Here is a 12979-nt window from a genome sequence, read left to right on the forward strand (position 1 = left end):
GCCAGTTCAGCACAGTAACCAGTCCAGGCCACAGGGCCAGTTCAACACAGTAACCAGTCCAGCCCACAGCCACAGGGCCAGTTCAGCACAGTAACCTGTCCAGGCCACAGGGCCAGTTCAACACAGTAACCAGTCCAGCCCACAGCCACAGGGCCAGTTGAGCACAGTAACCAGTCCAGGCCACAGCCACAGGGCCAGTTCAGCACAGGAACCAGTCCAGCCCACAGCCACAGGGCCAGTTCAGCACAGGAACCAGTCCAGCCCACAGCCACAGGGCCAGTTCAGCACAGTAACCAGTCCAGCCCACATCCACATGGACAGTTGAGCACAGTAACCAGTCCAGCCCACAGGGCCAGTTCAGCACAGTAACCAGCCTGGGCCACATCCACAGGGCCAGTTCAGCACAGTAACCAGTCCAACCCACAGACACAAGGCCAGTTCAGCACAGTAACCCGTCCAGCCCACAGTCGCAAGGCCAGTTCAGCACAGTAACCAGTCCAGCCCGCAGGGCCAGTTCAGCACAGTAACCAGTGTAGGCCACAGGGCCAGTTCAGCACAGTAACCAGTCCAGGCCACAGGGCCAGTTCAACACAGTAACCAGTCCAGCCCACAGCCACAGGGCCAGTTCAGCACAGTAACCTGTCCAGGCCACAGGGCCAGTTCAACACAGTAACCAGTCCAGCCCACAGCCACAGGGCCAGTTTAGCACAGTAACCTGTCCAGGCCACAGGGGCAGTTCAACACAGTAACCAGTCCAGCCCACAGCCACAGGGCCAGTTGAGCACAGGAACCAGTCCAGCCCACAGCCACAGGGCCAGTTCAGCACAGTAACCAGTCCAGGCCACAGCCACAGGGCCAGTTCAGCACAGTAACCAGTCCAGGCCACAGCCACAGGGCTAGTTCAGCACAGTAACCAGTCCAGGCCACACGGCCAGTTCAGCACAGTAACCAGTCCAGGCCACAGGCACAGGGCCAGTTCAGCACAGTAACCAGCCCGGGCCACAGCCACAGGGCCAGTTCAGCACAGTCACCAGTCCAGGCCACAGCCACAGGGCCAGTTCCGTACAGTAACCAGTCCAGCCCACAGGGCCAGTTCAGCACAGTAACCAGTCCGGGCCACAGCCACAGGGCCAGTTCAGCACTGTAACCAGCCTGGGCCACAGTCAGAGGGCCAGTTCAGCACAGTAACCAGTGCAGCCCACAGGGCCAGTTCAGCAAAGAACCAGTCCAGCCCACTGCCACAGGGCCAGTTCAGCACAGTAACCAGTCCAGGCCACAGGGCCAGTTCAGCACAATAACCAGTCCGGCCCAGAGCCACGGGGCCAGTTCAGCACAGTAACCAGTCCAACCCACAGACAGAGGGCCAGTTCAGCACAGTAACCAGTCCAGCCCACAGCCACAGGGCCAGTTCAGCACAGTAACCAGTCCAGGCCACAGGGCCAGTTCAGCACAGTAACCAGTCCAGCCCACAGCCACAGGGCCAGTTCAGCACAGTAACCAGTCCAACCCACAGTCACAGGGCCAGTTCAGCACAGTAACCTGTCCTGCCCATAGGGCCAGTTCAGCACAGTAACCAGTCCTGCCCATAGGGCCAGTTCAGCACAGTAACCAGTGCAGGCCACAGGGCCAGTTCAGCACAGTAACCAGTCCAGGCCACAGGGCCAGTTCAACACAGTAACCAGTCCAGCCCACAGCCACAGGGCCAGTTCAGCACAGTAACCTGTCCAGGCCACAGGGCCAGTTCAACACAGTAACCAGTCCAGCCCACAGCCACAGGGCCAGTTGAGCACAGTAACCAGTCCAGGCCACAGCCACAGGGCCAGTTCAGCACAGGAACCAGTCCAGCCCACAGCCACAGGGCCAGTTCAGCACAGGAACCAGTCCAGCCCACAGCCACAGGGCCAGTTCAGCACAGTAACCAGTCCAGCCCACATCCACATGGACAGTTGAGCACAGTAACCAGTCCAGCCCACAGGGCCAGTTCAGCACAGTAACCAGCCTGGGCCACATCCACAGGGCCAGTTCAGCACAGTAACCAGTCCAACCCACAGACACAAGGCCAGTTCAGCACAGTAACCCGTCCAGCCCACAGTCACAAGGCCAGTTCAGCACAGTAACCAGTCCAGCCCGCAGGGCCAGTTCAGCACAGTAACCAGTGTAGGCCACAGGGCCAGTTCAGCACAGTAACCAGTCCAGGCCACAGGGCCAGTTTAACACAGTAACCAGTCCAGCCCACAGCCACAGGGCCAGTTCAGCACAGTAACCTGTCCAGGCCACAGGGCCAGTTCAACACAGTAACCAGTCCAGCCCACAGCCACAGGGCCAGTTTAGCACAGTAACCTGTCCAGGCCACAGGGGCAGTTCAACACAGTAACCAGTCCAGCCCACAGCCACAGGGCCAGTTGAGCACAGTAACCAGTCCAGCCCACAGGGCCAGTTCAGCACAGGAACCAGTCCAGCCCACAGCCACAGTGCCAGTTCAGCACAGTAACCAGTCCAGCCCACATCCACATGGCCAGTTGAGCACAGTAACCAGTCCAACCCACAGTCACAAGGCCAGTTCAGCACAGTAACCAGTCCAGCCCACAGGGCCAGTTCAGCACAGTAACCTGTCCAGGCCACAGGGCCAGTTCAACACAGTAACCAGTCCAGCCCACAGCCACAGGGCCAGTTGAGCACAGTAACCAGTCCAGGCCACAGCCACAGGGCCAGTTCAGCACAGTAACCAGTCCAGGCCACAGCCACAGGGCCAGTTCAGCACAGGAACCAGTCCCGCCCACAGCCACAGGGCCAGTTCAGCACAGTAACCAGTCCAGCCCACATCCACATGGCCAGTTGAGCACAGTAACCAGTCCAGCCCACAGGGCCAGTTCAGCACAGTAACCAGCCTGGGCCACATCCACAGGGCCAGTCCACCCCACAGACACCAGGCCAGTTCAGCACAGTAACCAGTCCAGCCCACAGTCACAAGGCCAGTTCAGCACAGTAACCAGTCCAGCCCTCAGGGCCAGTTCAGCACAGTAACCAGTGCAGGCCACAGGGCCAGTTCAGCACAGTAACCAGTCCAGGCCACAGGGCCAGTTCAGCACAGTAACCAGTCCAGCCCACAGGGCCAGTTCAGCACGTAACCAGTCCAGGCCACAGCCACAGGGCCAGTTCAGCACAGTAACCAGCACGGGCCACAGCCACAGGACCAGTTCAGCACAGTAACCAATCCAGCCCACAGCCACAGGGCCAGTTCAGCACAGTAACCAGTCCAACCCACAGACACAAGGCCAGTTCAGCACAGTAACCAGTCCAGCCTACAGTCACAAGGCCAGTTCAGCACAGTAACCAGTCCAGCCCACAGGGCCAGTTCAACACAGTAACCAGTCCGGCTCACAGCCACAGGGCCAGTTCAGCACAGTAACCAGTCCAGCCCACAGGGCCAGTTCAGCACAGTAACCAGTCCAGGCCACAGCCCCCAGGGTCAGTCCAGCCCACAGCCCCCAGGGTCAGTTCAGCACAGTAACCAGTCCGGCTCACAGCCACAGGGCCAGTTCAGCACAGTAACCAGTCCAGCCCACAGACACAAGGCCAGTTCAGCACAGTGACCAGTGTAGCCCACAGGGCCAGTTCAGCACAGTGACCAGTTCAGCCCACAGGGCCAGTTCAACACAGTAACCAGTCCAGGCCACAGGGCCAGTTCAGCACAGTAACCAGTCCAGCCCACAGCCCCCAGGGTCAGTTCAGCACAGTAACCAGTCCGGCTCACAGCCACAGGGCCAGTTCAGCACAGTAACCAGTCCAGCCCACAGCCCCCAGGGTCAGTTCAGCAGAGTAACCAGCCCGGGCCACAGCCACAGGGCCAGTTCAGCACAGTAACCAGTCCAGCCCACAGCCCCCAGGGTCAGTTCAGCAGTGTAACCAGCCCGGGCCACAGCCACAGGGCCAGTTCAGCACAGTAACCAGTCCAGCCCACAGGGCCAGTTCAGCACAGTAACCAGTCCAGCCCACAGGACCAGTTCAGCACAGTAACCAGTCCAGCCCACAGCCCCCAGGGTCAGTTCAGCACAGTAACCAGTCCCGCTCACAGCCACAGGGCCAGTTCAGCACATTAACCAGTCCAGCCCACAGGGCCAGTTCAGCACAGTGACCAGTCCAGCCCACAGGGCCAGTTCAGCACAGTAACCAGTCCAGCCACAGGGCCAGTTCAGCACACTAACCAATCCAGGCCACAGGCACAGGGCCAGTTCAGCACATTAACCAGTCCAGCCCACATGGCCAGTTCAGCACAGTGACCAGTCCAGCCCACAGGGCCAGTTCAGCACAGTAACCAGTCCAGCCCACAGGGCCAGTTCAGCACAGTAACCAGTCCAGCCCACAGCCCCCAGGGTCAGTTCAGCACTGTAACCAGTCCGGCTCACAGACACAAGGCCAGTTCAACACAGTAACCAGTCCAGCCCACAGGGCCAGTTCAGCACAGTAACCAGTCCAGCCCACAGCCATAGTGCCAGTTCAGCACAGTGACCACAGTGGCCCTGGCCCTCAGCGCTGAGGTGAGTAAGCCTCATGTTGTTTTAAGCTGAACACCAGTTCATCTTTCACGCTCGGCTGAAGTTTTAAACACTTTACTCTGGCCTGGCACTTAAACTGGATAATCATCAGTTCGTTTATCACTCCTGCGCCCAGGCCTTGCCACTTCAACCCAGTTTGCTCCAGTAATGGCCGCCACAGCGTTACTTGCATCCTCCAGAGTCCAGCTTGCTGAATCCTTCAGGATACCGCAGAAACGCCAGGTCGTACAGACGGTTCAAAGGCACACCTCCCGAAGGGAATTACAGGCTGCACATGGCAATGATAGTAGTCCATAAATAGTGTAGTTAGTAGAACCGTACGTAGTTTTGTTAGTTATCTGCAAAATGTTGGAAGTCTCACTGGTGCCATTTTGGTCGTGCAATCAAGAGTCTGATAACAGCGGGACAGAAGCTATTCCTGAGACTGGTGGGACATGCTTCAGGCTTTTGCACTTTCCACCTGAAGAGGAGAGAAGAAAGAATGTCCAGAGTTGCTGGGGTCTTTAACCAAGGCTGTGGTAAGGGTAGACTGAGTCCAGGGAGGGTTTCTGTGATGTTCTGAGCTGTGTCCACAACTCTCTGTGCTTTCTCGTAAATGGAATTAGCTTGGATGGGTTCAATATGGACTATTTGGTCTGAGGGAGGTCTGTTTTGATGCTATGTGCTGTATAACTCAATGCATCAGGTACCTGCTACTTAATAAAATGGCCATAGAGTGCCTGTACGTGGACTTCTGCTATAGCCTATCTATCTGATGTACTGTGCATTCAGAAATGCCTGTAGGGTAAAGTAATTGGTGGAAATGTACAGAATTCACAACCGCTGATATTGGATTGGGGTTCAGTTTAAGAGGCTGGTAATTACATAAAGGACTTCTAGAATGCTTTGTGTTCTGCTTTTGGTATTCAATAAATGAGTTGCTAGGGCTTTTCTGAAACATAAAACGCCTCCACCATTTTACTTGTGAAAACCTATACGCTCTTCTGCATATCACTGTTGTACCGTGTGGTTCTTTGACTTTTTGTCACCTTCAGGGCAGCTTGAACCAGTCTGGCCATTCTCCTCTAACCTCTCTCATTAACAGGCCGTTTTCACCCACAGAACTGCCACTCACTATTTGTTTCTTTTTGGTTTATCACACCATTCTCTGTAAACTCTAGAGTGTTGGAGATCAGCAGCTTGAGATACTCAAACCACCCTGTCTGCACCAAAATCATTCCACGGTCAAAGCCACATAGATCACATTTCTTCCCCATTCCAATATTTGGTCTGAACAATAACTGAACCTCTTCACCATATCAGCATGCTTTTATGCATTGAGATGCTGATTAGATATATGCATTAAATAGCAGGTGTACAGGTCTGTCTAATACAGAGGCCACTGAATGTAAAGTCAATTTTTAAAAATGCCATGCTACCACAAAACAAATTTCACATTACAAAACAATGATCATAAACTGATTCTGAATCTAAAATGGAAAAAAGAAAATGCCCATTTTTTTCCTCTCATTTGGATCCACCTATCACACACCAACTCTTGCTCCAACCCTTCCCCCCAAACTATACTGACTACCTCCCCATCCTTCTTTCCAGTCCTGAAACAATTGACAGTCTATTTCCCTCCACAGATGCTGCCCGACCCACCGAGATCCCCCAGCATTCTGTGTGCTGCAGAAACTGCTGAAAACATTCAGTAGCTTGGGGAGAGAAAGGAATTAGTATTTCCAATCAAAGGCTGTTCACCAGGTTGTGAAAGTGGATAAGGGGAGCAGCCACCACTGCAGGTGGATAAGGCAAAAGAATGGAAGTAAATTCCCTCACTGTGCAGACTAGAACCTTTTCAGAGTGACTGCATGTGCTGGAATCCGGAGCAACAAACAATCTGCTGAAGGAATTCAGCAGGCCGAGCAGCATCTTTAGGGATTTTAAAGATTAGCTTTTTTTTTGTCACGTGTACATCAAAACAAGACAGTGAAATGCATTATATTAATGACTAACACAGTCCAAGATGTGTTGCTGGCAGCCCAAAAGCATGCCCACAACTCACTAACCCATGCACCTTTGGAATGTGAGAGGAAACCCAAACAGCCATGGGGAGAATGTACAGACTTCCAACAGAAAGTGGCAGGAAGTGAACCCCCATCTTGTAACTGGTGATGTAAAGTGTTATGCTAACCACATTACTGCCCTCTGAGGAGGAGAAAGGAACTAGCAATGTTTTGGCTGAAAACTCTGCATCAGGACTTATCCTCAAGGATCCTAAAAGATGACTGCTTATTTCCTTGTGTACATTATTCCCACTCTCTGCTCTCACTTGCCTATCATCCTCCTAGATTGGATCTACCCACCACCTGCCAACTCTTGCTCCACCCGCACTTTTTTTCAGTCCAGATGAAGACCCTTGGCCCAAAACATTAACTGGCAATTTCCCTCTATAGATGCTGCCTGACCCTCCTCCACTTTCACCATTTCCCATCCTCTTTTCCCTCTCGTATGTTATCTCCATGCCTGCCCATCACCTCCCTCAGGTCCCCTCCCATTTTGCCTTTTGTCTCTTCAACCAATCAACTTCCTAGCTCTTTGCTTCATCCCTCCCCCTCCAAGTTTCACCTATCTTTATCCTTGTAAGTGGAACAAGTGCTACAGCTGCCCTTACACTTCCTCCCTCACCACCATTCAGGGCCCCAGACAGACCTTCTAGGTGAGGCGACACTTCACCTGTGAGTCGGTTGGTGTGGTATACTGTGTCCGGTGCTCCCGGTGTGGCCTTTTATATATTGGTGAGCCCCAACGCAGACTGGGAGACCGTTTTGCTGAACACCTATGCTTTGTTTGCCAGAAAAAGCAGGATCTCCAGTGACCACACATTTTAATTCCATGTCCCATTCCTATTCTGATATGTCTATCCATGGCCTCCTCTACTGTCAAGATGAATCCACACTCAGGTTGGAGGAACAACACCTTATATACCGGCTGGGTAGCCTCCAACCTGATGGCATGAAAGTTAACTTCTCTAACTTCCGTTAATGCCCCTCCTCCCCTTCTTACCCCATCCCTGATATATTTAGTTCTTTTCCCCCTCCTCATTTTTTTCTTTCCCTCTGCCCATCACTCTGCCTGTTCTCCATCTCCCTCTGGTGCTCCCCTTCCCCTTTCTTTCTCCCTAGGCCTCCCGTCCCATGATCCATTCCCTTCTCCAGCTCTGATTCCCTTTTGCCAATCACCTTTCCGGCTCTCAGCTTCACCCCACCCCCTCCGGTCTTCTCCTATCATTTCGCATTTCCCCCTCCCCCCACCACTTTCAAATCTCTTACTATCCTTCCTTTCAGTTAGTCCTGACGAAGGGTCTCGGCCCGAAACGTCGACAGTGCTTCTCCCTATAGATGCTGCCTGGCCTGCTGTGTTCACCGGCGTTTTGTGTGTGTTGCTTGAATTTGCTGCATCTGCAGATTTCCTCGTGTTTGCTTTCACCCATCACCTGGTGTTTCTTTCTCCCCTCCCCCCACCTTTCAAATCTACTCCTCAGCTTTTTTTTTCTCCAGTCCTGCTGAAGGGTTTTGGCCCAAAATGTCAACTGTACTCTTCTTCATAAATGCTGCCTGAACTGCCGAGTTATAGATTCATATAGCACTACAAACAGGCTCTTTGGCCCATCTAGTCCATGCCTACTTGGTTTACTGCCTGCACCCATCCGGCCCACATCTCTCCAAACCCCTCCCATTTGAAACTTCTGTGAGATGTTACAACTGAACTCTCAGCTACCATTTCTGCTGGTAGATTGTTCCTCCAGTCACTGGTCTCATTTTCTTCTTATAAGGAGGAATTTCTTTAGCCAGAAGGAGATAAATCTGTATGTAGAATGGTCACAGACAGCTGTGGAGCCTGTAGAGTATATACGTATATACGTATTTAAAGTGGAAGTTAATAGGTTCTTGATTAGTCAGGGTGTCAAAGGTTACTGGGAGAAGCAGGAGAATGGGGTTGAGAGGGATAATAAATCAGCCACGATGGAATAGCCTAATTCTACTCCAATGTCTCACGGCAAACAAAAGAAAATCTGCAGATGCTGGAAACTTGAACAACACACACGAAATGCTGGAAGAACTCTGAGTTTCCTAGATGCTGCCTGACCTGCTGTACTCCTCCAGCACTTTGCGTGTGTGCTCCTATGTCTTATGGTCTCATTTCATGTGTAGCTCCAGATTTTCAGCATCTGCGGTCTCTTGTGACTTATTCTGTCTACTCATTAAAAAAAACTTTTCTTTGTAAACCCTGAAACCCTGTTTCTATATTTGCTTCCTTACTGAATTTTCAGTCAGACTTTGTATTCTGTGCAACCTTTTGGTGTGTTCAATCTCTCTTTACGTAATGAAATGGCTTTCTCTCAAGTCTGATTAACCGTGAAATATGAGCGCTCTTCCTGGAATGTTTTCCCTTGTTGGAATGTAACCATTCCATGCCTTTTGAAAGATGCCCTTAAATGTCCATCATTGTATCTTGACCGACCTATCCTGTGGCCATGCTTTACTTAGCTGTGTTGATGTTCTTCATTAACTCCCCTAGTCTTGGGCCCATCTCCCCCTTAAACTGAATGGAAAAGTTAACTTTATTATGACAGTTGCTACATCAGGGATTCTTCACAGAGTGATTACTTAATTCATTCTTTTGCATGCCACAATACCACTTTTGCTTGGCTCCAGAGTGTGCTGCTCTTATAAACTATCCAGAAAACATTCTGTGAACTCATCATTTACATGAGCTCATCTGGATAATTTCTGGTATCTTGATAGCTTTCATGTTTCGATGTGACGCAAGAGGCCATTCAGTCCATCAAGGCAAAGTCCTATTCACCTGCTTGCTCCCCACAACCTATTCTGTGTCGGAGAGAAAGGCGGAATAGGGCCATGGAGAGGTGGTTGCAGGCCCTTTGGCCCACTGACTTGATGCTGACCCATTTTACATGGTCCTTTATTCTCATTGACTCCCACAAGATTCTACCATTCACCTACACACTGGGGGGCCATCTGTAGTTGCAAAGTAACCCACCAACCTCGCTTGTCGTTGGGATATGAGAGGGAACCAGAACCCCAGGGGGAAACCCAGCCGTTCACAGGAAGAAAGTGCAGACTCTACACAGACCAAGTACCGGAGGTTAGGGTCGAAACAGTGCATAGAGTCAGTGACGTATTGTGTGCCCCCCCCCACCAACTCAGTGGAGCGGAGGAGTGAGGAATCAGGCAAGCCAAGGAGGGAGGCAGTGAGCAAGGCTGAAGGGCGAGGCGGGGAAGGTCAGAAGAAAGCAGTTTCAGGACAATTTGGTGGGGAGGGAGGAGATGCAGGATGTAGGCAGTAGGGAAGGAGGGAAGGATGGACAGGACGGATGGTGAGGAGGGGTGGGAGGAGAGGATGTATGGGGATGAGGGAGGGGATGGAGGGACAGGGATGCACAAGAAGGAAGGAGGGATGGACAGGGAGGAGGCCTGAGATGGAAGGAGGGGATAGAGGGTCAGGGTTGCACAAGAAGGAAGGAGGGATGGGAGGAGAGGATGTATGGGGAGAAGGGAGGGGATGGAGGCACAAGGATGCACAAGGAGGGATGGACAGGGAGGAGGCTGAGAGGGGGGGAGGGACAGGTGGTGTGGAAATCACTGATGGAGTGTTGGGTGGAATTAAGCTGTGACCAACAGCACTGACTTCCACCCAGTCTCAGAGGCATATTTGGGATGGGATGGTAAACCGTGAAGTGTACATCAGGAGCACACGGAGTTACTATGCAAGCCCTCCGCCTCACAAGCTACCCACCCACTCACAAGGTGAGTGCCCACATTCTCCAGTTGTGAGAGGGACCTCCATGGGTCTCATTAGCCACCCCAGAACTGGAATGGAAGTTATCCCCGACTCTATCCAATGGGAAGAATACCTCTGGGTCACTCCAGACTCCAACCAGCAGATACAACAAACCCGACTGTGTGCGCGGCATTTCTGCAGGGTGGAGAATGGTGGGTGAGGATGTTGGATGCGATCGTGCTCATCACACTCTGACTGGTCTCATACCTTCCTTCTTGTTGCATGTTGCCTCCAGGCTGAAGATCTCGTGATTCACTGCAGACAAGGAGAAAACAAGGTTTGTGTTACTGCAAGACATGGGGCAGGTCTCAGATGGAAGGAATAGTGAGCAATTGCTTTTCAACCGTGCTGTCGTTATTTAAGTTTCAAAAGTATTTTACCAGTCTCATCTGGGCATGGGACAGAAGAAATTAATAGTGCCTATGAGTTCAGCTCCCTGCTTCCCACCCAGAGGCTATGCAGATCAGTCTGGAGGACATTTATGCCAAACTAATCTATTCCAATTTCAGGTATTCTGGTCCACCGTCTGTCCCTTTTTTCTTCCCCATCTACTCGGTTTCTCCTACACCTCCCCAAGCCTCCCACGATCCTTCTTCACCCATTCCATCTGCCCATCACCTACATATTCCTCCCATTGGGTCCCTTCCCCTCCCTGTTCCCATCTGCTCTCTCCACACTCCACATCCTCTTCTATCAGATTCCAACATATGCAGTCTTTTGTCACCTCCAATCTCACCTCCCAGCTTTTGTTATTATTTTCTTTCCTCTCCTCCATCTACCTATCACCTCCCCTAACCTGGATCCATCAGCTTCTGTGCCACCCCTCCCCTTCTCCTCTATATACCAGCTATCTATATTTCCCCTTCTCCATCTTCCCATCACTCCTCCTTCCACTTATCAACCTTCTGCTCCTGCGCCACCCCACCTTCCTTCTCCACTATGCATCAGATATCTGCATCCCCTTCTCTGGTGTAGAGGGCATGTGCTGTCATGAGATGCTGGATAAACTTGGGTTGCTTTCTCTGGAGCATCAGAGGCTGAGGAGAGATCTGACAGAGGGTTATCAGATTATGAGAGGTATAGAGAGCGTACACAGGGAGTATCTGTTTCCCAGGATTGAAATGTCTAATACCAGAGGGCATGCATTGAAGGTGAAAGAGGGTAGGTTCAAGGGAGATGTGAGGGAGTGGTAGGTGTCTGGAATGTGCTGCCTGGTATGATGGTAGAGGTAAATAGAGATGTTAAGAGATGTCTGGATAGGCAGATGAATGTGAGGAAGATGGAAAGATATGGATGGACATGGTGTAGGCAGGATGGATCAGTGTTTGTGTATTTTTAATTTGCTTTTTAGCTCATTTAGTTCAACATTGTGGGCTAAATAATCTGTTCCCATGCTATACTGTTCTCTATACTCTATGTCCATCTGTCTGTCTCCTCACCTGGATCCACCTACCACCCATCAGCTCCTGCGCCACATGTCCCCTCTTCCCTATACACCAGTTATCTCTGCTCCATCTGCCCCTCCTCACTTGTTTCCATCCCTCCCCCCCATTGCTAGCTAGCACTTGCTCTCCCTCTCCTCCTTGCCTCCGGTTAACTCCCCTCTACTCTTTCAGTGCAGGTGAAGGGTTTCAACCCGAAACAGCGACTATCTACCTCCCTCACAGATGCTGAGTTCTCCTAGCAGTCTTTTTTTTGCTCCAGATTTCCAGCTTCAGCAGTCTCCTGTGTCTTTTCTTTCTCTCCCTCATACCACACTAATTAGGCACAGTGTGTATGCAAGGAGTATCAAATACTGGTGAGAAAGCCGTGTGATCTAGGCTTCACTTAGGCTGAAAAGTTAAACTAAAGAGTTCTGACTACCACGGGACCTTGATGAAATCAGATTACCCTCATGTGCTGGCTATTTCCTGTATTTATCTTCACAAGTGTGGGTTTAACTGAATTTTATCTAATAGGGATTGTGTCTGACAGTTGCCAATGAACGCTGAACAGTTATCACATTCTGATCATGCTCTTCCATTGGGTTGCTAGCGAGCTGGAGGGAGAGAGGGTTGTGGGAGGGAACAATATGATAAAATTATTGCTGATCCTCCAGCTCTTCCTGTCTGTTTAAAGTTCAAAGTAAATGTATTATCAAACTACATATTACGTCACCATATGCCATACATAACCCTGAGCTTCTTTTTTGCAGGCATTCACAGAACAAGGAAATGCAACAGAATCAATGAAAATTACACATAAAGACTGACAAGCAACTGTTGTTCCCTCTTTCCCAGCGTGTCCAGGTTTAAATTAGCTCATAAAGACACAGGAATAGACAATCATGATCCCTATGATTTCACCTCAGCTCATCCAGAGTGGCCACACTACAGGAGACCAAGGACCCACACTCAATGACTCATCTTTACCCCCCTCTATCATTAGATTTCTGAATGGACCATGAAAACCTCTTCACTTTCCTTTTTTAGCACAATTTATTCTATATTTTATTTGTACTGCATTGCTGCCATAAGACAGTGATAATAAATCTGATTCTGAGGCTGCAGAGATTTACCAGGATGCTGCCTGGATTA

At 51.0% G+C, this 12979-nt stretch overlaps 1 protein-coding gene across 1 annotated transcript in view; it reads right to left on the reverse strand.

Annotated features, from left to right (window-relative positions):
* Positions 1 to 12979, reverse strand: part of LOC132380723 (synaptonemal complex central element protein 1-like) — a 166981-nt gene that overhangs the window by 138877 nt on the left and 15125 nt on the right. Inside the window, exon 5 of the mRNA XM_059949713.1 lies at positions 10611 to 10658. Coding sequence (XP_059805696.1) covers positions 10611 to 10658 — 48 coding nt within the window. The remainder of the gene's footprint in view (positions 1 to 10610; positions 10659 to 12979) is intronic.

This window comes from Hypanus sabinus, chromosome 24 (genome assembly GCF_030144855.1).
Source record: "Hypanus sabinus isolate sHypSab1 chromosome 24, sHypSab1.hap1, whole genome shotgun sequence".
NCBI lineage: Eukaryota > Metazoa > Chordata > Chondrichthyes > Myliobatiformes > Dasyatidae > Hypanus > Hypanus sabinus.